This window comes from Vigna radiata, unplaced genomic scaffold (assembly GCF_000741045.1).
Source record: "Vigna radiata var. radiata cultivar VC1973A unplaced genomic scaffold, Vradiata_ver6 scaffold_363, whole genome shotgun sequence".
Taxonomy (NCBI): Eukaryota; Viridiplantae; Streptophyta; class Magnoliopsida; order Fabales; family Fabaceae; genus Vigna; species Vigna radiata.
In genome coordinates, this window is record NW_014542354.1 from 9,088 (window position 1) to 35,359 (window position 26,272).

At 29.9% G+C, this 26,272-nt stretch overlaps 3 protein-coding genes across 5 annotated transcripts; 2 read left to right on the forward strand and 1 right to left on the reverse strand.

Moving 5' to 3' along the window:
- The first annotated feature begins 891 nt into the window (after positions 1-891).
- Positions 892-3,757, forward strand: LOC106779584 (thioredoxin F-type, chloroplastic). Its single transcript, XM_014667722.2, has 3 exons — positions 892-1,307; positions 2,953-3,052; positions 3,418-3,757. Exons 1-3 carry the CDS (start codon positions 997-999, stop codon positions 3,550-3,552), a joined length of 546 nt encoding a protein of 181 aa, XP_014523208.1. The 5' UTR covers positions 892-996; the 3' UTR covers positions 3,553-3,757.
- Positions 3,758-12,959: 9,202 nt separating this feature from the next.
- On the forward strand, positions 12,960-18,205 carry LOC106779565 (glutamine--fructose-6-phosphate aminotransferase [isomerizing] 2). The gene is made up of 11 exons (XM_014667691.2): positions 12,960-13,398; positions 13,514-13,686; positions 13,789-13,900; positions 14,782-14,930; positions 15,182-15,346; positions 15,586-15,946; positions 16,043-16,293; positions 16,400-16,514; positions 17,057-17,312; positions 17,381-17,549; positions 17,890-18,205. Exons 1-11 carry the CDS (start codon positions 13,155-13,157, stop codon positions 17,971-17,973), a joined length of 2,079 nt encoding a protein of 692 aa, XP_014523177.1. The 5' UTR covers positions 12,960-13,154; the 3' UTR covers positions 17,974-18,205.
- A 3,967-nt stretch (positions 18,206-22,172) lies between these two features.
- Positions 22,173-25,227, reverse strand: LOC106779572. 3 transcript variants are annotated; one of them, XR_002666410.1, is made up of 3 exons: positions 24,621-25,227; positions 22,433-22,547; positions 22,173-22,353 (listed from the first exon to the last, which is right to left on the reverse strand). XR_002666410.1 is itself a non-coding variant. In XM_014667699.2 (2 exons), exons 1-2 carry the CDS (start codon positions 25,065-25,067, stop codon positions 22,506-22,508), a joined length of 489 nt encoding a protein of 162 aa, XP_014523185.1. In that variant the 5' UTR covers positions 25,068-25,227; the 3' UTR covers positions 22,393-22,505. The 3 variants fall into 3 exon arrangements, 1 of the variants encoding a protein (XP_014523185.1); XR_002666409.1 differs by having other exon boundaries at positions 22,173-22,357; XM_014667699.2 differs by lacking the exon at positions 22,173-22,353 and having other exon boundaries at positions 22,393-22,547.
- Positions 25,228-26,272: the final 1,045 nt, after the last annotated feature.

Genomic DNA, 26,272 nt, shown 5'->3' on the forward strand with positions numbered 1-26,272 from the left:
GTAAAAATGACTAAAACCAGAGTTTTCTAAAGTTAGAGGACTAAATTGTACCATAGTTTGAAAGAGGGACTAAAACCAAAATCGCTCCAAAATACAGGGACTAAAAACATATTTAACCCATAAAAAAATTGTTATTATCATCATTTATTTATATATATATATATATATATATATATATATATATATATATATATATATATATATATATGATATAACGACAATTTTTAATATACAACAATAATAATAATAATATATTGTTTTATGCTAATTATAAAAAATATTTTTATTAAAATAAAAAATAATTAAGATAATATTATAATTACATAAAAAGTAAATAATTTAAAAAATAAAAATTCAACTAATAAATATACAAAAAAAAAATAACTTTTTTTTACAGGCTTAACCCTCAATAGTGTGAAGAGGGATTGCTTCCAAATGCTGACGCTTTAGCAGGGATGAATGATCTCACAAATTTGTTCATTGTTCAGCAGTTTCTTCTCTCAATGCCATCAATTCCTCCTCTTTTCATTGTTCGTCAAATCTCCATACAAAGGTCTAATTGGTTCCTCTTTCTTTTTCCCATGTCTTCGTCACAGTTTCAATTGCATCAGAAATTTCAACATAAAGCCTTTGTTTTTGTGTGGATTATAGATATTTTTTTTTTCAGGAGATCAAAGATTTTGTGAGCATTTATGTGGAGAAGAAGAGCTTCCAAATGCAGAATCAAAGAAGTTTTTGTTTTTCTCGAATCCAAAAAATCAGACAAGGGTACTTTGGTAATAAAAAAAACTAGACGTGCTTGTTTGTTTCACCATCACTGTGTCTGCTAATTTCAATTTACCAAAACCACCCTCATCCTGAGATAGCAACAATATCATACACAAATCAAAAGGGCAATCATGTATTTTCGTGTTGCACCTCCTCCCCTCCACATGCATTTGCTATATGTGAGATGAGTTCTTTCCCCTTTGCCAGTGGAACTCCCAGCAAGCACCAATGGCTCTGAATGTTTGCGTTTCTCCTAACCCTAAATGGGTTGCATCTCCTTCCTTAGACAGTGGTTCTTCTTTGAGACCTTCACTTGGGTCTTGTTTTGGTAACATAAACATTCCTAGTGTGAATCTCAACTTGAGTACTAGAACCACAAGTTTGAGTTTGAGAAGAAGTTTTAGTGTAAGATCTAGTTTGGAAACTGCAGGGCCCACAGTCACAGTGGGACAAGTCACTGAGGTAAATAAGGACACCTTCTGGCCGATTGTTAAGGCTGCCGGGGATAAAACCGTTGTCCTAGACATGTACACCCAATGGTATGTTAATTTTCCTTTGTTAATTATCTATACTTGTATCATGTGATATATATTGTTATACCTTATAACCACGTGCTTTTCTTTTTAATAATATTGTTATATTGTGTAGTGGATTGGATTAGAATTGAAGAAAGAATCATACTTTACTTTTCTTGTGAAGCTGCATGTGCTGGCTCTCTTAGCTGGGGGATTCCTTGGTAAACACTGTTATGGGTAGCTTTATGCTGATTTTGTCAAGATCCTAGATCATCGTTGGTATCACCTAACAATTAGTCATTTGGATGAAAAGGTGGAAAGAGTAATGAAAATCACTTTGTTGTATACACTGGTTGGGTACAAACCAAAATGTGAGATATAATTTGGAAATTGGAACGGCATTCATTTGCCCTCACCTCATCCCCCTCTACCGAGAATGAAAAATCCTAACATGTGTGATTGGAGCAATCTTAGTTTTTAACATAGTTTCACTAATAACAGGTGCTGAATTGTACAGCTCGAAAGTGGTAAAGACAAATAAAAGTTTAGTTAATATCACAGTTTGCATATGTTTTGTGTGACTTGATTAGTGTTTTATATAATTCTTGTTAAAATTATTGGTCTATAAGCTCATTTTCTCTGCTGGTTTTTAATTGTTTTCATGCCTTCAGAAATGTGCATAAGCTGGCGAATTTTGACTAGCACTGTCCATAATCAATTGCAGATCAGGCTTAGATTCCCTCATAATTTATCTTTGAGCAATTTGCACAGTATTGTATTTACCTTAGTGGGGATGGTTCAAGATGAACCTCAACCAAGGTAACGCCTCGTGAACAAAAAGTTCATATGATTGAGTGTGATGTGAGAGAAAATGGATTTGTTTCATAAGGTGAGGGTTCATGTTAGATGGAAAAGTTAGATGCTATGACCAAGAAAGTGAAGATAATAGGTTTAAAGAACTGAATACTTATTATAAATGTGTATGCAACTTATCACACTATTTATTAGTTGATTTAACTATCAATAGTTATAACTTTTTGCTTTTGCCAACTTATCACAATATTTAGTGGGTGGAAAGCTTCTAAGTTGGCTTTTGACCAACAATTATGTGTCAAACCTTTTAGGATTGTGCTTTGCAAAGGCCTATACATGTGTTGCATTATGAAGCTGTATCAGCTTTTGGTATATGAAACAAAGGGTTCCAAATCTGGTCGCTAGTATTAAATCACTGTCAACTAGCTTTGCCTGATTTAGTTGTATATTGGTTGCAATTTTTTTATCTCCAACATGTGTGCAAGAGTGAATTGTACATGAAGTTTCATGGTGATGTTGTTTGACCTAAACAGTGATCAGCTTCAGAGCAAGTTTCTTTGGTAATGATAAACTGGTTGGGTTACAACATAACTAAAACCAGAGCTAATTCTAAAAGTTAACTTCAAAACTCTGGTTAATTTGTCATTGTTATTCCCTGGTACGGTACTGCAGAAATGTTTGTTTTGAGAGTCTTTTATTTCATTTTGACCATGTTGAAGGTGAGAAGTAATCGGCTTTGTCAATAACAACTCATTTTGAAAGTCTGGATATGGTTGATCCTTTATGACATTGTTACTCGTGCTTGTTGCGGACTGAAAATTGGATAACTTTGATATAAATTTATGAATTTTTTCAGGTGTGGCCCTTGCAAAGTGATGGCTCCAAAGTTTCAAGAATTATCTAAGAAGTATGAGGATGTTGTCTTTCTAAAGCTTGATTGCAACCAAGACAACAGGGTATGGACGCAAGTGCGCAAGATAGTATATAGTTTTTCAATTTATGGTTAAACATATAGTTTAGTCCATTGGTCCCTATTATCTTTAATTTGACCCTTATATTTATAGTGCATTCTTACTTAAATCCTTATTTATAGGGATTAAATATTATATAACCAAATTAAGAATGTGTAAAAATGTTAACTATTGGTCAACCACTATAGTCACCAATTCAAAAAAAAATTACTTCTAGGAATTCATTTAAGAATCGTGACACATAGGGATGAGATCAAAGTTCATGTTTATCCTCAATTTATATGTGAACATGTTTTCTTAATCATAGGGTTAACCAAACGTGGTATAATTTGTTTGATGGTTGTTGACAGCCATTGGCAAAAGAGCTGGGGATTAAAGTGGTTCCCACTTTTAAAATTCTGAAGGACAACAAGGTTGTAAAAGAAGTTACTGGAGCTAAATACGATGATTTGGTTGCTGCCATTGACAATGTTCGATTGAGCTAAGAATATAAGTATTCTCTTTCCATGTAAAAATGTTATGCTTGACACCCTTTGTAAGTATTCTATGCAATTGTAAGATGATGAGGATTGGAAGATGAAGAAATGGCTTCATGTGATTGTTGTAAGCTAATTGTTTATTCCCTAAAGGAAGAGTTACTCAATTATCAAAGTTATCAACTTGATCATGGTGGTTCTATAAATTATTGTATATTGTGGTATGCTAATACTATTTCTTAATAATGCATGTCTTGTAATTGAATTTAAAAGCCATAGCTTCTTTGTTGTGTGGACATATTATTGTCAAATTGGATAATGATTCGCATGGGCTTAATTCGCAATTAAATATAAACATTGTCACCATAATTTGTCTTTTGACCAAAAGTTTTGCACATGCACTCTTCGCATGAAAATGATGGTATATGGTGGTTGCTTCAATTTAAAATGTAGAAGATAATATATATATATATATATATATATATATATATATATAGAGAGAGAGAGAGAGAGAGAGTCTTTTTCTAATAAAAATGAAGAAAAAGTAAAAAGATGCCAAATGTCAATTTTTTAATTTTTAAATATTATGAAATAATAATAATAATAATAATATATAATAAGAAGTTAATAATAATATTATACTGAAAACATCTTTTTAATTTCTTCTACTATAATCAATGATAAATTTTTACTCATTTTTTTTTTCTGTTCTTTTTTCAATTTCTCACTTCAATTCATACAATAAAAAAAATGAAAATGAAAATCAGAAAAAATATATTGTGGATTCTCAGCTTCCCGTGTATGTTGAACATAGTTGTTTTCACTTTATAAGTTCCTACCTTTTTTGAGCTTATCAATTAATTATGATTAAAATACATGATTTCTTGTTACATCATTTATGTGATTTAGACAAAAGTGATGTGTTATCAAAGTTATTACATTCAATAATTTTAAAGATAGTTTTTATAACTTTTAAAGTGCTTTTGTCATTACATCAATAAAATTATTATACAATAATTTTATATGTGAATATGTCGACACCAAACACTTTAACAACATATAGATTCCGAATACCTTATTACAGTCATAGATGTATTAACTTTACTAAGTATGTTGTTAAGAATTGAGAACTAGTACCGACAAGACAATCAAATATTATTATTAAGAAAATAATTTTGATTTACTTTTATAATGAAGTCCAAGTACTATAGTAGAGAATCCAGATAAAATAGTTTAGATTTTTTAAGTAGCATTTATAAAAATCTTGATTTGACATTTATAGTGTTAGATGTATTATGAGGAGATCAACAACCTCATAAACTTTGTACCTATTGAAAAGACTGAGAAGAACAAAAAAATAAGTTAAAATTTTCGGATAATACTCGTATTTATACTAAAATCTTAATTTGGTCTTGGAATTTTAATTAGTCTCAATTAGATTCACATTTTTACACTTCTGTTTCCATCCGTTGTTGGGTCGCTATTGGACCACCTGATAACGGGTGGAAACAGAAACAGAAATGTCTACTTAGAACATGTTAGGATAGACTTTGATTAGAATGTGAGTTTAGGCCTAACTTAACCCTACAAAACCGACTTGTAAGATGAGGCGCACCTCACTTATATATTATAAATTGGCTTTATCTCTCGTCGATGTGGGATTTTCATCAATTTGGTCATTTTTATTAGTAGTGTACTGACGATGTTAACTCACTCTTATGTGTCAGTTTTTGTTTTTTTGTTTTTGTTTTTTTGTTTTTAATATTTTAAAAAATTCTTAATATATTTTATTTTATTTTATTTTTAAAATAAAACATTGTTACGTGTCAAATGAGGATGCTACTGTGTGGCAAAGATAGTGACAATGATAGTATCATGTGTCACCGTTGAAGAAATTATTATGTAAAAAATATCAATTTAAACATTTTATTTGCATTTTGTATTAATTCAGTTCTTATTCTTTTAAAATTGGAGTAATTTCATCCCTCTCCAAATTAAGAAATGAAATTTAACTTTTATATAGATTTATACAAATAAAATGACTAATTTAAGATTTTTCATATTATATTTTGATAAGTCACATTATCTCTCACATATCTTCGTTTGATATGTGATTGAAAAATAAAAAATGACTTCATGTTGTAAGGTAGTTATTTATTCCCTAAAGGGAGAGTTACTCAATTATCACAGTTATCAACTTGATCATGGTGGTTCCATAAATTATTGTATATTTTAGTATGCTAATAGTATTTCTTAATAATGCATGTCTTGTAATTGAATTTAAAAGCTATAGCTTCTTTGTTGTTTTCACATATTATTGTTAAATTGGATTATGATTCACATGAACTTAATTCGCAATTAAATATAAATATTGTGACCATAAGTGACCGTAATTTGACCTTTGACCAAAAGTTTTGCACATGCACTCTTCCCATGAAAATGATAGTATGGTTGCTTCAATTTAAAGTGTAGAAGATATGATATATTTAGAGAGAGACTTTTTTTTCTATTAAAAATGAAGAAAAAGAAGTAAAAATATCCCACATGTCAAAATTTTAATTTTCAAATATTATGAAATAATAATAATAATAATAATAATAATATATAATAAGAAGTTAATAAAATTATATATATATATATATATATATATATTAATTTCTTATAATATAATCAACAATAGTTTTTACTCATTTCCTATCTTTTTCTCTTTTCTTTTTTCAGTTACTTCAACTATTTTAATAAAACAGAAAAAAATAAAAATGCCAATCACAAAAAATACATATTGTGGATTCTCAGCTTCCCATAGTTGTTTCCACTTTATATCGTGGATAATTATCAATTAATTATGATTAAAATACATTATTTCTTTTTCCATCACTTATATGATGTGGACAAAACTGGTATGTGTTATCAAAGTTATTACATTCCGTAAGTTTAAAGATAGTTTTTATAATTTTTAAATTGTTTTTGTCATTACATCAATAAAATTATCATACATAAGATAATAGTATAAATTTATCCTTAAAATAATAGTGTAAATTTTATAAGTGAATATGTAGGCACCAAACACTTTAATAATATATAGATATCACAGTCACGCATAGATGTGCATTAGCTTTACCTAGTATGTTGAACTGAGAATCACTAGTCAACTAAATATTAGGATTAAGAAAATAATTTCGATTTGCTCTCGTAATGAAGATTATAGAATGATCGGACTATCAAAAGCTAAAAGTCGAAATATTATAAGTAGACGGTTAATATAAAAGAGTTGAGATCTTTTAACTAACATTTATTACAGTATTGACTTATACTTATAACTAACAATGTATTATTTATGAGAAAATAAAAAACATCAAGAACTTTGTTCTGATCGAAAAGGTTGATATAGAACTAAAAAAATGAAGAAATAGATTAAAATTTTCTGATAGTTTATATATTTATATTAAAATTTCAATTGGTAGTCAAGTTTTAATTAAATTAGATCATATTTTTTAAAATGTGATGTAATTTAGTCATTTTTGTTAGTATTACAGGACTGATGACATTAACTTATTATCATGTATGAGTTCCTATTTTTTGTTTGTTTTTGTTTTTTATTTTATTTTATTTTTTTTTTTTAAAATAAAACTTTTTTATGTTTCAAATGAGGGTCCTATACCACGTGATAAAGATGACATGATAATAAGAATGTTACTGTTGGAGAAAGTGTCATGTGAAAAATCTTAATTTAGTCATTTTATTTGTATTTTGTCTCAATTTCGTTCTTTTTTTTTTTTAAAACTGGATCGATTTCATCCCTATTCAAATTAAGATTAAATTTAAATTTTATATAAATATATAATGATATTTTATTTCATTAAACTTTATATTTTTAATAATTAAGACAAAATACAAATAAAAGGACTAAATTAATATTTTTCACATGACATTTTGACGTGTGATACTATCACTACCACATCAAACTATCTTTGACACGTGACAGATCCTCATTTGACACGTGGCAAAGTTTTCTTGCTTTTTGAAAATAAATAAAAAAATTGGGGATTACTAATAGAGGAGAAGAGAAGTTGAGTTCGTGATTTAGAACATAGAAGAAGAGAATTTGTGATCGAGATTATGAACTAAGAAGAAGAGAATTTCAATAGGAGATTTGTAACAGCGCATTTGGGGGTTTCAAACAGATTAAAAAATAAACACATTTGGAGATTTTGAAGAACAAAAAAGTGAAATTGCAAAATCAACCTTTCTTTAATAGCGAAGTGGATTCCATTGAAGGTCCTTGTGTATTTTTGTTAAATGTGTGTCTGTATAAGCTTCTTGCTAAGCAACCAAAGTGCATATAGTGCATTTTATTTTATTACAGAAAACCATGTTGAACTCGATCATCTTTTTTTAAACCCCAATTCCCAATTTTCACATTAGAAAGCCCTAATGGATCATACAGTGAAAATGTCTTTTGTCACATCACTACACAATTAACGTTATTAATAACAAATTAACAAGATAGACTTTGTTGATACACATTAAACTAGTACTATGAATGAAGTTGATACTTTTTAAAAAAATTGTGACCAAATAAATACGTTACCTTGAAAGTAGGAATCACCCTAATAATTAAACCTAAAAATAATACAAATATAAAGAAAATTTTGAATAATTAGAATTTTAAATTTTGTACTTCATGGTTTTAAAATGATTTTAACATTATTAACGTCATAACTTCAAATAGACATATAATATATTAAAAATGAGTTATTGTGTTTTGTTAAAGAATTTAAACTTTCAAAAGATAAATCTACATTATAAATATCATATTTATTTCAAGTAATGCAAACAGATCGTATATAGATTAATGAACATAAAATATATTATCGTCATAATTATGTATAAAAAAAGGGAACGTACATAAATTACTCTAACGTAACTTTGTCAAATGTTTATATATTGAAAAAGATAATTGTAACAATAATGAAACATAAAACTTTATTAAATAATTCATATTTTGGTATATTCTTATACATTATATAATAAATGCGTAGCATATTAATATGTAGAATTTTTTATAGAAATTTTCAATTTAATTATAAATTAAAAAAATGTTATAATTGAAAGAAACAGAGCGTAAAATTGGTTTAAACTTATAGCAATATAATATAATATGATATCACTTATTTTTATTATAATAAATTTAACTGTACTTTTAATATAAGAATTAATTGGCTACTAACATATTCTACTATGGATAACAGCATCAGGAATAAGATTTTTAAAGTAAAAGTTCATTTCTATTCCAATGTACTAATATGAAATCTTTTCTGTCATCCACATCTTCATCACAGAATTAGTATATTCATAACTGTACTTTTTTGTTTAACTTTTTCAAATATTGAACTTTTTACAACAAATAAACAACACGAAAACATCATTTATTCAATATTTAATATAATTTCAATTATTAACTTTTTTAAAAAAAAAATAAAAATAATCAAATATCTAATATAAAGACGGGTATATACTTTTTTTCAATATTACTGTAAATATAATAACTGAGTTGAGTTCAAATAATTATGTAAAATAATAAAATGAATATAGATTTTTTAATAAATTAAAAATATTTTAATAATTTAAAACAAAAAATACATAGAACATAAAATTGAGAGAATAAATAAAGCCAATATATATATATATATATATATATATATATATAATATTTTACATAAAAAAATTAAATATTATTTGTATTTATATTCATACATAATTAATATAAGAATTTTTCATCAAAATAAAAAATAAGTTGAGTGAATTATATATTGTTAAAAACATACGTGAATGGTAACATGTTTGATCAATTATATATTGTTGAGAATCTATGTAAATGATAACGAGGACTATATTATACTATGATTGGAAAACAAAGATATATTGAATGGAATTAGGTAAGAGATCATAAGGTGAACATGATTTACATCGACTTTGTGAATAGATCTTTGAGTGGATGTTGAGATTTAATTTAATGAAATTTAATAGCAATTGTGTTAATTGTGATGAGTGGTTGATAAATATCTATTAATGGGAATGTGTTTAGAATTGTGATGTGAACATGAAGCTTTAAGAGCAAAGTTAGATGTTGAATTTTACAAGCTTTCGTTTTATATGTGAGGAACTATATCTAAGTGCTATTACAAGAATTTATATGTTTATTCCTTTAAAATATTTACAATACAATAGTGTTGAGGTGTGACAATTGTGTCTAATGAATTATATATTGTTGAAAACATACGTGAACGGTAATACCTATGTGAATGGTAACAATGACTGTATTATACTTTCTATGATTGGAAAACAAGGGTATATGTGAATGGAATTAGGTGAGAGATGAAAAGGTGAACATGATTTACATGGCCTTGTGAATAGATCTTTGAGTGGATGTTGAGATTTAATTTAATGAAAGTTAATAGCAATGATGTTAATTGTGATAAGTGGTTGATAAATACCTATTAATGAGAATGTGTATAGAATTATGATGTGAACATGAAGCTATGTTATTTCCTTCCTTGTACTATCGTTGGTCATGTGTGAGCTTTTTGTACTACACTATGTTAAAAATGTGCTGGAATCTCATTTAGAGATAGTGATTCGAGTGTCACTTTCCTCTGCGCGGAGAGGTGGATGTCTCGCCCAAATGACTTCGGCTCGTGCTGAGTATAGTGCACTGGTGTGCGTAGCGTCAGTGTTTTTACTCAGTAGTCCTTGAGAAGTCGGGGAGATAAGTTGGAAGTTGCGATGAAAGACGACTTGAATTGCTCTGTTAGTGAGAACAAGTTTCCTATTAGTGATAACAGGTTATGACGACACAATATAAGAAAACGACATTGGGTCATGGATTGGTTGTGATGTTAATGATTGTGATGAAATATGTTGTATGATTATATATCCTCTGTAGTATGATTGTTGTATATTGTGTTATGATATTTTTGGTTGCTCATCTTGAAATGTTGTGGTTGTGGTATCCACCTACGATGATCGTACTTATACAAAAGTAGATGACGTTACCGATAAAACTAAATTGAAATAACTGACATGAGATATTTGATTTTGAAAATAATTATTTATTCCATTTAAAAGTTTTTAGACTTGATATTTTTATTATAAAATAGAAAATGTTTATAATTATGTTTTGTTTACGCGTTTTAATCTATTAAAGTTTGATGATCATGAAAGTTTTATGAAAATGTTATGTTTCAAAAAAAATTTACACCATGACTCGGAATGTTACAATAGTAGTCTATCTTATACACATGTCATCAAATTTAACTTATACCCATGAGAAAAAATTACTTTGCCTATTTCATAATTGAAGTTTAAAGTTGTTTCATACTCCACTGTTGAAACAAATATTTTAAAATACTTTTTAAATAAACAAATTACTTTGATTCATACATAAAAGTAATTAATTTGAGAACAAATTAAGAAGAAAATAAATTTTAAAAAAAATTAAAATATATAAATTTTTTATATTTATTTTATATTATTTTTTATTTTTTTAAAAATATAAAAAAAAATATTTTTTATAATTATTTTAAGTTTATAATGTACACCAAATAAATGTAAAAATGTATTACATTAATAAATTAATGGTTAAATATATGTTTTAGTCCTCATATTTGTTCCTCATTCTCAACTAGGTTCTTATGTTTTTTTTTTGTCCCAATTGCATCCTAATATTTGTAATTTGAGACAATTAAGCCCTCTCCATTTTTTTTTGTCCCAATTGCATCCTAATATTTGTAAATTTGAGACAATTAANCCCTCTCAATTGGCCTACGACGTTAGTTCTAGTTAACGGAGAGGGCTTAATTGTCTCAAATTTACAAATATTAGGATGCAATTGGGACAAAAAAAAACATGAGGACCTAATTGAGAATAGGAAACAAATATGAGGATTAAAACATATATTTAACCTAAATTAATACTGAAATGTATTACATTAATAAATTAATACTGAAAGTGTAAACATTAGTTAATTTGAAAATTTTTAAATAACTTCATATGCTATGAAACGAAAAGAATAATTGAATTAATTTTGTTGAATTATTTTTAGGATAATGATATTTAGACAACATTTTTTTACAATATTTGAACATTGATTACGTGTCAATATGTGATTGGTCAAAAATTACTCTACAATAGTGTTTATGATTAATATTATTGATTGTGGAGTGATTTTTGACGAATCACAAATTGACACGTAATTAATATTCAATTGTTGTTAAAAAAAATGTTGTCTAAATATCATAATCCTTATTTTTAACAGAAGTTACAACGTAATTCATTTATCTATTATTAATTATTCTTAAAATACATCTTATTATTCATTAATAAAAATATACATGCTTATCACATTTTATTTTTTATAATATGTAAAATAATGTAAAAATTTATTATCGTATTACAAATTAATATTGAAGTATAAATATTAGTTAATTTAAATTTTTTTAAATAAATCAAATTCTAGAACTACAAGACAAAAAAGAGTAATTGAGTTGACTTTTATTTATTTATTTTTAAAAATGTTACAACGCGCATGTAATTCATTTATATCATTATTAATTGCTATTAAAGATATATCTCATTATATACTATACGCTCATATTATTTAATAAAAAATATCATCTTAATAAAATTATAAAATAATCCATTTAAAGATGTTAATTTCTTTTAAAATGTAATTTATATTAAATTGAAAGTACTATCGAAGTTTAGAAGACTTATAACTTTTATTTTTATGAAAACTATGATCTCTTTATAAACTTTCTAAACTTTATCAATATCTTCAATTCAATATAAGTTAGAGTTTTGAAAAAATTACCATTCTTTATAATTTTATAATTTTAATTAGATGACATTTCCTTTTATTAAATGTCATGAATATGTATATTTTTAATTAATGAATTGTGAGATATAACTTTAATTGCAATTAATAATGAAATAAATGAATTACACAAGTAACGTTTATTAAAAATAAATAAACAAAATCAACTCAATTACTTTTTTTTTTAAACTTCCAACACACTTTCTCATACCGAATTATATACATTTTGATAAAAAAATATTAATTAAAATTTTGTGTTTAAATAATGTATAAAATAATTTAAAGAAAATAAGTAAACTCTTACAAGAATAAACTATTGGAAATAAAAGAGTTTTAATTAATAAAGTGAAAAGTGGAGGGAAAAATTAGAGAGAGAAAAAGGTTGGTAGACTGGAGAGGGCAGTCTAATGGGAAAGTGCCATGTAAGAAAGCTGATGCAGAGTAAAATGACGAGAATACCCTGCTGGAAGCTGCGCCTAACAGTAACAGAAAATTTCAGTGATTTGAAGAATGGAAAGAAGAAAAGAAGGAATGATGAGAAAAAGAAGAAATGCTGAATTCAACAACATCACTGTCACGATCAAAACTAGTCAAATGCATTTTATTTCATTAAATTAAAATATTAATAATAATGAAACATGAAAATTAAAAAAGAAATGCGCAACGGTTATAAATATGAGTCTGGGTCTTGCAGAAATCAAGGAGTGAAAACACAGAGAAGAGAAGAAGAGAGAAAATGTGTGGGATTTTCGCGTATCTGAATTTCAAGGTGAACAGAGAGCGAAGGTACATCTTGCAAGTTCTTTTCAATGGCTTACGCAGATTGGAGTATCGTGGATACGATTCAGCCGGCATCGCCATTGATTCTTCTTCTCAATGCTGTTCCGATGGCGAATTCGCTCTCGCTCATCCGCTTCTCCCTCCTCTCGTTTTCCGGCAAGAAGGAAACATCGAATCGCTCGTCAAATCTGTGTACAAAGGTTTAATTCGGTCTTCTTTCTTTTATCTTTTACTTTTTTTCCTATTTCTTTATCGCAGTTTTAATTGCATCGGAGATTTCAGCGTGACGCGTTTTCTTTCGGTGTGGATTGACAGAAGTGGGAAAAATCAATTTGAATTTGGAGGAGCTATTCAGCACGCATGCCGGAATTGCGCATACTCGGTGGGCTACTCACGGAGAGCCTGCTCCGCGGAACAGTCATCCTCAGACCTCTGGTCCGGAAAACGAGTTTTTGGTTGTTCACAATGGGGTGATCACTAACTATGAGGTGACCATAGTACTCTCTGAATGAACGTCTATTGATGCGAGTTCGCTGCTAGTGTTGCTCTGTTTCTCTGTGCTTATTGCTTTTGAGATGTTGTGTGTTCAGGTTTTGAAGGAGACGCTGCTGCGGCATGGCTTCACCTTTGAATCGGAGACTGACACTGAGGTCATTCCCAAGCTTGCGAAGTTTGTCTACGACAAGGCCAACGAAGCTGCAGGTACTTTTTATTGACGAGTTGGTCGAGGTGTTTTTTTTTTTTTGGTTTTGAACAATTGTATGGGGTTTATAGGTTTATGGAATGTGTGAGTATGAGTGTTATTGGTTAATGGTTTAAAAGTTTATTAGTAGTTGTTTCACATGATATAGAACTGCAGGAAGATTTTCCGATGATGTACATTGTAAAATCTGGTGTGGGTGGAAAGAAGGTGGTGGTGTGGGTGGGAAGAAGGTGGAGGTAGATAAGGTCTCTACTATTTTAATGTTGTGAAGGTTCAAAATTGTGATTGTGGCTTTGCTGCTTTCTTTGTATTGTGGAAATTTGTAGAATGTGACCGACGCGGTCAGGATGTGGTCCGAGGGATCCCAAAAGCCTTTGTGCGACAACTGTGATTGCGGCACAGTTGAGGTTATACACCCAATTCCTTTTCTAGAAGGCTTAGCTTTTTTGGATAAAGAGGCCTTCTCCACTAGGAGGAGTCAGTGACATGAATCATATAACACCATGATATTCCGATTTTACATTAAGTGCAATCAAGTTTTAAATGGCCGATTTAGTGGTGGCATTTGCAGTTGTTATAGGAGACTCCAAAAACAGTGATGTTGCGGCCGAAATTGCAACTCCGAATCCATCATGTTGTCCATCTATTCCAAATGTGGATAAACATGGCAGAAATTGCAACTCTGAATTCATTATTCCTTCCCTTGGTTCCAAATGCTGATAAACTTACTTCTGTTAGACTTCTGAATTGATTTGCATTTATTCTGTTAGGAATTCCTTATTATTTGTTACTCTGTTTGCAGTGGCTTCTCTTAGACTTGTGAATATCATATTGGTTTTGGGTGATTTTAGCTTGAAATACATTTCCAATCATGTTGCAGATGGTCAGGTTGTTGTTACCTTCAGTCAGGTTGTTTTGGAAGTTATGAGGCATCTTGAAGGAGCTTACGCCCTTATTTTCAAAAGTCCACATTATCCTAATGAGTTGATTGCTTGCAAGCGTGGTAGCCCACTGCTCCTAGGTGTTAAAGTAAGTTGAATGCAATTTAGCAAAAGATTCTTAAACAATGACCTACATGCAAATTGCTCTTTCAGTGTTTTTTGTGGCAAGATTTGTTCTATTTTCTTTTTCTCTTGGCTTCGTCAATGATGCTTCTAGTCAAGAGAGCCAAAATATATCTTGAGTAACATAGTCTTCATTTTTCATGATTAATGGACGTTTAGTGAAGGTGAAGATTTTCCGATGGACAATGATTAAAGTAATTGGTGCTCTAATTTCAGGAATTGACAGAAAATAAAGGCAATGGTTCGGCATTTGAGGATGACAAATTCCTATCAAAAGATGACAAACCCAAAGAATTGTTTCTGTCCAGTGATGCCAATGCTGTGGTTGAACACACAAAGAAAGTGCTAGTTATTGAGGATGGTGAAGTAGTTCATCTCAAGGTACAGACTGCACTCCCTCTTTTCAATGTTGCACTTGCAAGCCAGTGTTTTCATGTATAGTACTGAAATATAGTGATCTGACTAAGGAAAACACTTCCTTGACAGTAACTTTTCTTTGTGAAGATTGTTTTCTAATTCCTTGGCAGATCACTTCATCTATCCCTTGCTCTCTGGTCTATTCCCTTTTTGGTGTGAATAGATCATTCACTGATACTATATGTTACGTATGATTGTGCCAGGATGGTGGGGCTTCTATTTTGAAGTTTGACAGTAACGTGGGAGAAAATGGGGCTTTTCTTTCTAGAACTTGTTCAGTGAGACGTGCATTATCGGTTCTTGAGATGGAGGTTGAGCAAATAAATAAAGGTCATTATGAGCATTATATGCAGAAGGAAATTCATGAGCAACCGGAGTCTCTTACAACCACAATGAGGGGGAGGCTTATACGTCTTGGAGCCAACAAATCCAAGTCCGTTCTATTGGGTGGACTGAAAGATCATCTCAAAACAATTAGGCGAAGTAGAAGGGTAGTTTTTATTGGTTGTGGTACAAGTTATAATGCTGCTTTGGCAGCTAGACCCATCTTGGAAGAACTTTCTGGTCAGTGTTGTGTGACAAATCTTTTTTTGTAAGATTTTGCCGTTTACAAGTTTGTTGTCCATTCTTACAATGTTTATTCTATGCATTAAATTATAGGTGTTCCTGTTACTATGGAAATTGCAAGTGACTTATTGGACCGCGAGGGACCGATATATAGGGAAGATACTGCTATTTTTGTTAGTCAGTCTGGTGAAACGGCTGATACTTTACTCGCACTGCAGTATGCTTTAGAGAATGGCGCACTGTGTGTAGGGATAACAAACACTGTTGGTAGTGCAATAGCAAGGAATACTCATTGTGGTGTTCACATAAATGCTGGTGCTGAGATTGGTGTGGCAAGTACCAAGGTAAATTTTGCATTTAAGGCTCGTGTTTTCTTCATTTCATTGTATATTGTCTTATTATTACTTGTTTATCCAATGGTTTACTCATACGCACTTATAACTATTATAGGCATACACGAGTCAAATAGTGGTGATGGTCATGTTAGCTCTTGCAATAGGAGGTGATACAATTTCAAACCAAGCCAGAACAGAAGCTATCATAGATGGTCTTTTTGACCTACCAAGTGAGTTTTTGTAATTACAGGAATTGGATACATTTTGGGCGCCTGGTTCATAATTGGATACATGTCTTGAGTATAATTTTCAACTGATTCTCAGGTTTTAAAATTAGATTTTCATGATAGGTGAATAAGATCGCCACTTGGTTAAGATTTAAATGAATGTAGGTTAATCATTTAATAAGAGTTAATATCCATTAGTGTCTAAGTTCATAACATCTAGTAGAGAACTCTTAATTAATGAAAAACGAGAAGGACGGATTTGTTTTTAATAAAACTAAAAGCTGGAATGCATTTGAAGATATCGCTGTGTTCCACGGCGATTTTGTTCATTTCTTTAATGGAATAATAATTGTGTAAAAATAGTCATAATGTAATGTAGGTTTGCAATTACGAAGCCCTCGGGAGGCTTGTGGACTGCCACAAGCTTTCTTGGAATGGAGTAACCCCAACCCCCCGCCCCTCAAGCTTCTGTGTCAAAAAGAAAAGAAATTATAATCTTCAGGATTCTAGATAGCTACACATCTAATTAACATGTTGGATTGTAGATAAAGTGAGAGAGGTGCTGAAACTTGACCAGGAGATGAAGGATCTAGCAAAGCTGTTGATTGCTGAGCAGTCTCTTCTCGTCTTCGGAAGAGGGTACAACTATGCAACTGCTCTGGAGGGAGCTTTGAAAGTAAAGGAAGTGGCACTTATGCACAGTGAAGGGATACTTGCTGGTGAAATGAAGCATGGTCCTTTGGCATTAGTTGATGAAAATCTTCCAATTCTTGTTGTAGCTACTCGTGATGCTTGCTTCAGGTTGGTTTTGACTTTTGATTAGTATCTGACATTAGAAGTTTTATATTGACATCTTTTATCCTTGGCAGCAAACAGCAGTCTGTTATTCAGCAACTTCATGCTCGCAGAGGTCGTCTGATTGTTATGTGTTCTAAAGGGGATGCTTCCTCTGTATGCCCTAATGAATCTTGTAGGGTAATTGAAGTTCCTCAAGTTGAAGACTGTCTTCAACCTGTAATTAATATAGTTCCATTACAGGTATGTTTAAAATGCATTTTTATTGTTTTTTTATCCTTACAAACATTTCTTGATTTAGCAAAGGGAATTTCAATATTAGTGTTAGATTATATTACTAGTATGCCTATCTTTATATAAATTAATCCTTCATTGCATGTTGACAGTGATTCGTTATTAGTTCATGAGCTTCTTAGGTACTTTCTCTTTTTGTTTGAACATAAATTTCGATGTCTGGATTTCTCATGCGAATTTTGCAGATCTCTTTCCTTTTTGGACTAATCTTGATTTCATTCATTTGCACGAAGGAAGAAGATTTAAATGCCTTATATATATCTCAACAAATTATTTCTTTCCTATGCAGTTATTGGCATATCACCTCACTGTTCTCAGGGGATTTAATGTGGACCAGCCTCGTAATCTTGCCAAGAGCGTCACAACGCAATGAAGAACAGTGTGGTATATTAGCATATTGTAAATTATTAGGAGATTGATCTAAAGACAGAATATTACATCTTTTTGGTGTATTTAATTTCTTTGAAGTTTCACTAGACAGAATATTGTTTAACATGAGTATTACATCTTCGGTGTATTTAATTTGCTGAATATTGGTTCCAATTCCTTAATCACAATTGGAATGAGTATCGATTTCCAGAAATGAAAAAACCCTTTGAAGAACACGTGGTCCTCTTAACAAACAGAAACTGCATCTGAAACCGCAAAGGAACAATACCCAAAGTTCCATGTAGTTATTTAAGACTAAAACTTATGCAAACATTCTCTTTTTAAATTCTGAAAGTAAAGTAGTCATGATTTAAAGTTGAACAAATATATTGCTACTTTAGGGTCACGTACACTTGTTATGAATTTATGAGCGAAGAAAATTCTCTGATTTTTTCACTCATATCTTACGTCAAATCTCTTAAAATAAGTATTATAGTATTAGTACTGTCATCATGCACAGATGCATGTGTGTATTAGATATGACATTTGATATGTCAATATGTTCATTTTGAAAGTAATATGATATGATACTATTTTAAAGAGAAATCGAGTAAAGAAGTAACATTACCATAATTTGCACGCGATAACATAGATCATATATTCAAAGTTTTTCAAAAGACAGCAGAAATACACGAATTCGTTCTGACAAAGAGAGAAGGAAAAACAAAACTTCGCCCAAAGCTAATCATTTACAATGTGGTCATCAACAACTTCTTTTAGGTGATCTAAAGCCGAAAAGTTTACATCAAGAAACAAGTAATGTCTAATCCATCCTTGAAACAACATTGAGCCATGGGTGAGAACATTTTAACATTTCATATTCTCAAACATTACAAATTACAAAATGTGTTGTTAAGGTTATCATGTACCCTAATAGTTCTTTTTGAAGACCCAACATTATTTGTGCTCGAGGAGATATATAATTTGAGTTGATGATTAAAATCGTCTAGTCTTATGTAGTGCTATCAAAATGAATTAAAATTCACGAGCCAACTCAACTTATTACACATTTGAATTAGGTTAGATTTAAAAAAAAAATTACAAATTTTTATACGGGCCAAAATCAAATCCAATCCCACTAAAAATCCGACTCACCAACTCATCCATAAATTTTAAATTATATTAAAAAATGAAAACCCTAAACCTAAACCTAAATATTATATATATATATATATATATATATATATATATATATATATATATATATATATATAAGGGACGACAATGATTTGATGTTAGATAGTAATATGTTTTTTATTTTTGTGCTTTTGGATTGTATTTGTAGTTTAATATAATTTCATATTGTATTTGGATTGCATTGTATTTTTTATTTTATTTTAGATTGTGCCAGGAGTTTAACATCATTTTGAATTATATTTGGATTAAACTTTATTTAGATTTCAATTAGAAAAGAATTGTTATTTTTTTTTCAAAATTGGAGAAAAAACAAAGATTATAATTGAGTGAGACAATGAATCAATCCGTTTAACCCATCAAACCCGTGATGGGTCAAGCCAAGTTCAAATTTTTTGGGCTCGTTAATAAGTGAGTCATATTGGATTAGCTCACTAAGTAGCCTACCTGGGTTGGGCCGATGACCCATTTTGATAGCCCTAGCCTTACGCTATACGATACTAAGGGGACTATGTGGTGTTAGGCCCAATTTTGTTGGTGTCCATGTTGGTCAAATACTCACATGGTAGGCATTTGTGAGAGGTTTTATAGGAGAGAAGAGGGGTTGAATGGTAAATAATAGACTTAGGCCTAATTGCTCGAGTGGTTCCCATTTTTAGGGAAGTATGTCTACTTGGTCTTCACTTTTAAAAAAAGTGTCAATTTCGTCCTCAAATGTTAATGTGCATAAATTTAAGTTCATTTCGTTAATTTTGCAGAAATGACGTCAATTGTATGGTGATGTGACAATAGTGTGATGATGTGGAAAAACACATTTGTACTGAGTAAAAATGTGTAAATGTACTATGCAATGGTGTTCTTCACATGTCCTTTTAATGAACAAGTCTGAAGTTTTCCCTAACTGAACCCTAAGTGAAGTTTGAAGCTTGAACCCTATTACAGTGCCTTTCAATTGGGAGCATATCGTTGGAAGACCAAAGCATTATGATGGATCTGAACTTCTACCACCTATATAGACTTCAATTACCCCAACCCCAACTCTTCCCCCTAGAAAGTCCACAAATCAAGTTAAACAACCATTGGAAAATGACACTAATATTGCAAATAATTTTAGATCCCCAAACACATCCATATTCTTTTAGTGAGAAAATAGATTATGACAAAGAACACAAAGAAGTGAAAACAAAAAAGGTGGAAGAGAACGATGACAATCAAGCGCAAGAGCTGCATCACCAGACAAACAGAATCTAAGGAGAAAATGGACCCGCGAATCAAACAAGTATACTTACTCTAGTGAAATAAAGTTGTTGGGTAGGCTTTCTCTTTTCAGCGAAGTCGCTTGGTGATTTCCAACAAGCTGACAATAATCTCTCTGAAAAACTGAAATTTCCTAGTAAAGGATTTGCGAGCATTATACAATCAATTCTCTTCTTCGTGGTTGGAATCCCCAATTTGGTTTACATTCACTGATTAAGTTTTTTTTTTCTAATCCCAAATTTTCACATCAGAAAGTCTTTATGAGTCACACATTAGAAAACAAATGTCACACGACACTACAAAATTCTCACCATAGAATGCTAATAAGTCAACATTAACTATTTAAATGACGTGAACTAAAATGGACTTGGTTAATGCATATTAACATATTTAACAAAATTAACACTTTTTAAAAAAAAAAAAAAAAAAAAAAAAAAAAAAAAAAAAAACAAGTAAGCATGCTTTCTTAAAGGTGGAGACCGCAATTAAGTCTAGACTCTAAAGATGAGTTGGAAAATAATAAATGCAAGAGGAGAATTCATATATTAGAAAAAAATAAGAATGAATAGACTATTATTTAACACATTGTAAGTCAAACTACAACTTACATCATTTAATATTACAAAAAATTATCATTAAATTAAGAAAACTATATCAATTACTTTTTTAAGTTTGAAACCTAAAATAAATCAAAATTTAAGACGAAAAATAACTTTTTTTAAAAATTTATGAACTAATATCATATTTAATCTTTATAATTTATTATATCATTATATATGCGATTAAAATAGCAATATTCAACAATATCCTCAAAATCATACTTATTGCGACCTTTGTTCATCACATTTTCAAATCTCATGGCTTGGGTTTGGGAACTTTGGGGTTGACATAAAACAAAGGAAGATTAATTTATTCTCTTCAAATAAATTCAGTAACATGACTAACTTTGTTTATTCAGGGGACCTCCAAATAATATTTGACACGATAGGCTATCGGGTGCAATAATAATAAACCCCAAGCTGCAACAATAATAAATCTTAAGAAGATAGTTGTATTTTTCTCTTTAACTATATATTTTCATAAGTTTTTAATAGATATTCTTTTCGATAAATAATGCATAACCCCTTATATTTTAATAAAATGACATTCACTTCTCTTATTTTATTTAAAAACATCATGACTCAAATTTAAATCAAATTAAATTTTACAGAATTAAATTTATTTGTATAAAACAAAAAGTTAAAAAAATTCTTTTTTTTTATAAATAAAATAAACGAGTTGGTTATCTCTTTATTAAAAAGATAAAAACAGTTTAAAAAAAATGAACAGAGCCAAGAATATTCATCTAAAAATTACAAGTTGATGTAATGTTTGCAAATAAATTAAGATGACTTAACATCTTTATAGAAAATGTGAATATCATTTTATTAAAAACAGTGTCATTAATTATATATCCTTAGAGGCAAGTGCAATTTTTCCAATATTTTATTTGTAATATTTATATATAAAATGGAAATCTATTCACTCTTCCTATATGTTAAAATAGTCATAAGAATATATTCTTTATATGTTGTAAAAGAATATGTTTAAGTGAAAACAATATGTTGAAGATCCAAAAGGAGGATGAAGATCAGTTGCAGAAAATGTCCCTATCAAAGCATGAAATCAATCAAAAAGGATAAAAGGAACTGCTATTAGCTATAGTTAGAATAGAAGAAGCACCTACTCATGTTTTATTATCAAACACAAATAAAAGACCAAACACAGATAATAAAACTTTTTATATAATATTAGCTAAACCACTCTAACCCTACATCCTTTGTCTGTCACAGAACCATCAAAAATTTTCATCCTTTGTCCCTTGAGACAGGCGATTCATTCAATCAGAACAGAAATTAAAAAGCATCGCACTGTACAAGATATATATATATATATATATATATATATGTATATATATGTATATGCATATATATATGTATTATATATATACATATATATATATATATATATATCGATGAAGACCAACTACAGGTAGAGGAACCGATTGATGAGTCATTTGAAATGGTGCAATGTTCATCTTATCTTCTACCAAGCAGCCCTCAGCACACCTTCACTACTAACATTAACCTGAATAAATTGAACACCAAATTATTCACAAAAACCCCAAGATATTTCACAAATCTAAGAAAAACAATCATAAATGTCACAGCCTAGATAACAAAATCACAGCTTCCACTTACTAGCAAAGACCATGAATTTTTTTTCAGGCACCAAATGACAAAAGCCATACATGTAACCCATAAATTCCACATACCCAAATAAAGAAAAAAGTAGTTAGAGACAGTTTCATATCTATTGTTAACGTTTGATGTTGTTCTCTGATCATAATTATGTTTTGCCTTGATGATCTATGTAGATTTTTAATACAAACTTTTATCAAGTAGATTACAAAAAGGACTTCAGTTTTAATAGGAGAACACTAAAGCATAAAGAAATATATTTAAGTTTAGTCCAAAACAGAAACCTCATAAATTTCGTATATCCAAATAAGAGCCATAAACGGAAGACATGAAAAGAGCATACATTTCAGGTACCTAAGAAAAGGTCACAACTAGGTGCAAATTGTTAGTGTTATTTTTAATCAGAGTTAGAGTTTCACTTCATTAATTTAAGTTGGTGTTGATTTTTTATGCAAATCTTTGTTCTGTGACAAGTGAAATTCTAATTTTAATTGAAAAATAACACTCGAACACATGAAAAATTGCATCCGTTTTCCTCAATAAGAATACCTATTAAATTTCAGATATGTCCACATAACCAGAATCATAAATGTAAGACGCCCCACAAGAAAAGACCATAAAATCCACATACCAAATAAGAAAACACCGAAATTTAAATGCAAATTCTTAACTTTTAGTGTTGTGTCTAATCAGAATTAAAGTTTCACTTCAATAAACTAAGTTGATTTTTAACACAAATATTTATGGTTTGTAAATTATCACGCAGAACTCTAATTTTAATTATAAAAAATAAAATAGCACTAAGAACTTAAAGAAATGCATCTAAGCCTTTGTTCAATTGGGAGATGTCTCTTAAATTTCACGTGTCCAAACAACAAGAATCATAAATGTAGACACCCCCACAAGAAAAGACAATAAATTCCACCTACCCCAATAAGAAAAGGACATGATTTATACACAAATTCTTAACTTCTGCAGTATTATCTTTTATCAGAGAAATATCACTTCGATAATCTATGATAATTTTTAATGCAAATCTCTCTTAAATTTCAGATACCCAAATAACAAGAATCATAAATGTAAAAACCCAGGGAAAACTTCAGTTCCTAAACTTTAAACTTTAAGAAAGAAAGAGAAAATTCAAATTAAGAAAGAAAGAGAAAATTCAAATGCAAATTCTTACTCCCAACTTCAGTTCCTAAACTTTAAACTTTAAACTATTGATCTTTAAAATGCTTAAGAAACATTTAGTATCACTCATAAATAGTAAATTTAGTCTAAAATACCCTCACTTAATATCTATATATTTAATTATTAGTTCAGGTACAACACGAGAAAATATGAGAGCTACGATACATAAGGGTTTGAAAGGAAAAAAAAAAATTGAGACTTGAAAACTATAACACATCATGAGTTTAAGAACGAAGTAACTTTTGGCGTCAAGTCTAATAAATAAGAGTTGAAGTTTCAATTTGTTAATTTTTATTGCAAATCTTTTATCATATAGATTATCATGTAGAACTCCAACTTCAATTAAAAAAAAACAACCGTAAAAACACAGAGAAATAAATCTAAGTGTTATTCAATCCGGAAACATCATAAATTTCAGATACCCAAGTAACAAGATCATAAATGTAGACACCACACAAGAAAAGACCATAAATTCCACACACCCAAAGAAGAGAAAAAGACAACCTAGATGCAAATGTTTAACTTCCAATGTTATTCCAATGAAATTTAAATTTCACCTAAACAATCTACCTAGATTTTTAATCCAAATCGTTATCACCCAAATTACGAACTAGAATTGCAATTTCAATCAAAAATCAACACTAACAACACAAAGAAACGCATCCAAGTCGTGACTAACAAGAAAACCCCACAAATTTCAGATCCCCGAAGGAGGAAAAAACCCCAAATCAAACAAAGGGGTTAGAACATTGAAGGATGATAAACGAACCTCAGGGCTACAATCAGGAGGGTCTTCAAAAAGGGACAGAGATAACTGCTTATCCGCAACACCGACATCAAAGTGTATAAGACCAGAGGTGGGAACATCCACACGAATGCCCTTAACAGGGAACCACAAAAAGAGCTCTTGCGCCGACATACCGGACAGTTTCCCGATCCGACCGAATCCGAGGATACCCTTTATGTTGGAATCGTAGTGCACCTCGTTCTCAAACTTGGCGTTGCAGGGTTCCGGCATCCACACCTCGAATTCCCCACTTGTTCCGTTCAACGAGTACTTGGCAATTCCCTTCGGAAGAAGCCCCTCCGGAAGACCCTGCGCCCGAAGCTCGTCGTAAATCGTCGTCGAATTCGAACCCCTCACCGTCGCCGCCGTGGACAGCCACCACCAGGCGGCGACCAACGGCAAAATCCAAACCCCGCCAGCATAAGCCATCGATGATTTGGATTTTTGTGTGAATCTGTGCTCCTTCTTTCTCTGTTCCCTTACCTAATAATAAATCAATCAATAAATTTAATTTTCCTTTCTTTTTCTACAAATCGATCGCTTTCGTCCTTTTTATGTGGAAAAACTGAAAAAATACTCCAATAAGTTTGTTCCTTCTTCTGTGCTTTCAGTTTTTTATTTTTAAGCAAAATTGCAACAATATTTCTTTCTTTTTTGGTCCGTTTCAAGCACTACGATTAATTTTGCGCAAAAAGAGTTTTAATTTCATTTTTAAAAAATTTATGTGTTTTCATTTGAATAAGTCAGTTAATTAATCTAATTACTGTTAGTCAAATTTAATTGTTAGTTACTTACAGAAACTAATCTTTTTGTTTACCCACGTGATGAAACATTTTAAATTTGTAATGTTTTTTTTTTCATTTAAACTACACAAAAATTAAAATTAATATAAAAAATATTAAAAATAAAACAATAAGTAATTGTCTCTATAAAAAAAATAACAAATAAAAAATTTAAAGATAATAAAAATATATACTAAAATATAAATTATGATAAGAAAATAAATAAATAAATTACCTGCTATAAATATATAACTTTTAAATTTCAACTCCTAAATTAAGCTATCTTAAACCCCTTACTAGACACTTTTACATTAATCAAATTAACTTGTATTTATTGTCTTTATCGAATTCGCTCTTAATGTATATACTGTTTTACCTTCTTTTTGTATCAAAATCCTTTCAATCATCAATTAAATTCATTTAATCGAGAAAGCTTTAATTTTTCAAAATTCGTCTTTTATTTTCATTTATTTTCCTAACGAATCATCAACAGAACACTTTCTTTATTGAATAATTTCTCTATAATTTTGTAATTTCTATTTAATTTCTCTAATTATGATTTTTTTTCTATTAGTCTTTTTAAATACCATTAGTTTTACTTTTAATAATTCTACACATTACAATTTCCTCAATGATCCCTCAGAGGGATCAAGTGGGAAAAAGGTAAGCAATAAATAAATATAATTTAATAACAAAAAAACATAAAGACTTACTTAGAAAAAACAAAAATAGAAAAACCATGAAATTTTGAAGTACTAAAATCTTCACCAAACCTATTCTATACTAGTTTGCACACATCATCGACTTACCTCACATTTATATACCTTTTATGAGCTTTCAGCTTTTGGTAAC

What these genes read in the sequence shown, in the direction of transcription:
- LOC106779584 (XM_014667722.2), top strand. Translation starts at nt 997, where the DNA reads ATGGCTCTGAATGTTTGCGTTTCTCCTAACCCTAAATGGGTTGCATCT. An exon ending in CTAGACATGTACACCCAATG is followed by an intron (nt 1,308 to 2,952) that starts GTATGTTAATTT and finishes GAATTTTTTCAG; the next exon opens with GTGTGGCCCTTGCAAAGTGA. An exon ending in ATTGCAACCAAGACAACAGG is followed by an intron (nt 3,053 to 3,417) that starts GTATGGACGCAA and finishes GGTTGTTGACAG; the next exon opens with CCATTGGCAAAAGAGCTGGG.
- LOC106779572 (XM_014667699.2), bottom strand. Translation starts at nt 25,067, where the DNA reads ATGGCTTATGCTGGCGGGGTTTGGATTTTGCCGTTGGTCGCCGCCTGG. An exon ending in CTCCTGATTGTAGCCCTGAG is followed by an intron (nt 22,548 to 24,620) that starts GTTCGTTTATCA and finishes CAATTTATTCAG; the next exon opens with GTTAATGTTAGTAGTGAAGG.
- LOC106779565 (XM_014667691.2), top strand. Translation starts at nt 13,155, where the DNA reads ATGTGTGGGATTTTCGCGTATCTGAATTTCAAGGTGAACAGAGAGCGA. An exon ending in CGTCAAATCTGTGTACAAAG is followed by an intron (nt 13,399 to 13,513) that starts GTTTAATTCGGT and finishes GTGGATTGACAG; the next exon opens with AAGTGGGAAAAATCAATTTG. An exon ending in TTGGTGTGGCAAGTACCAAG is followed by an intron (nt 16,294 to 16,399) that starts GTAAATTTTGCA and finishes TAACTATTATAG; the next exon opens with GCATACACGAGTCAAATAGT.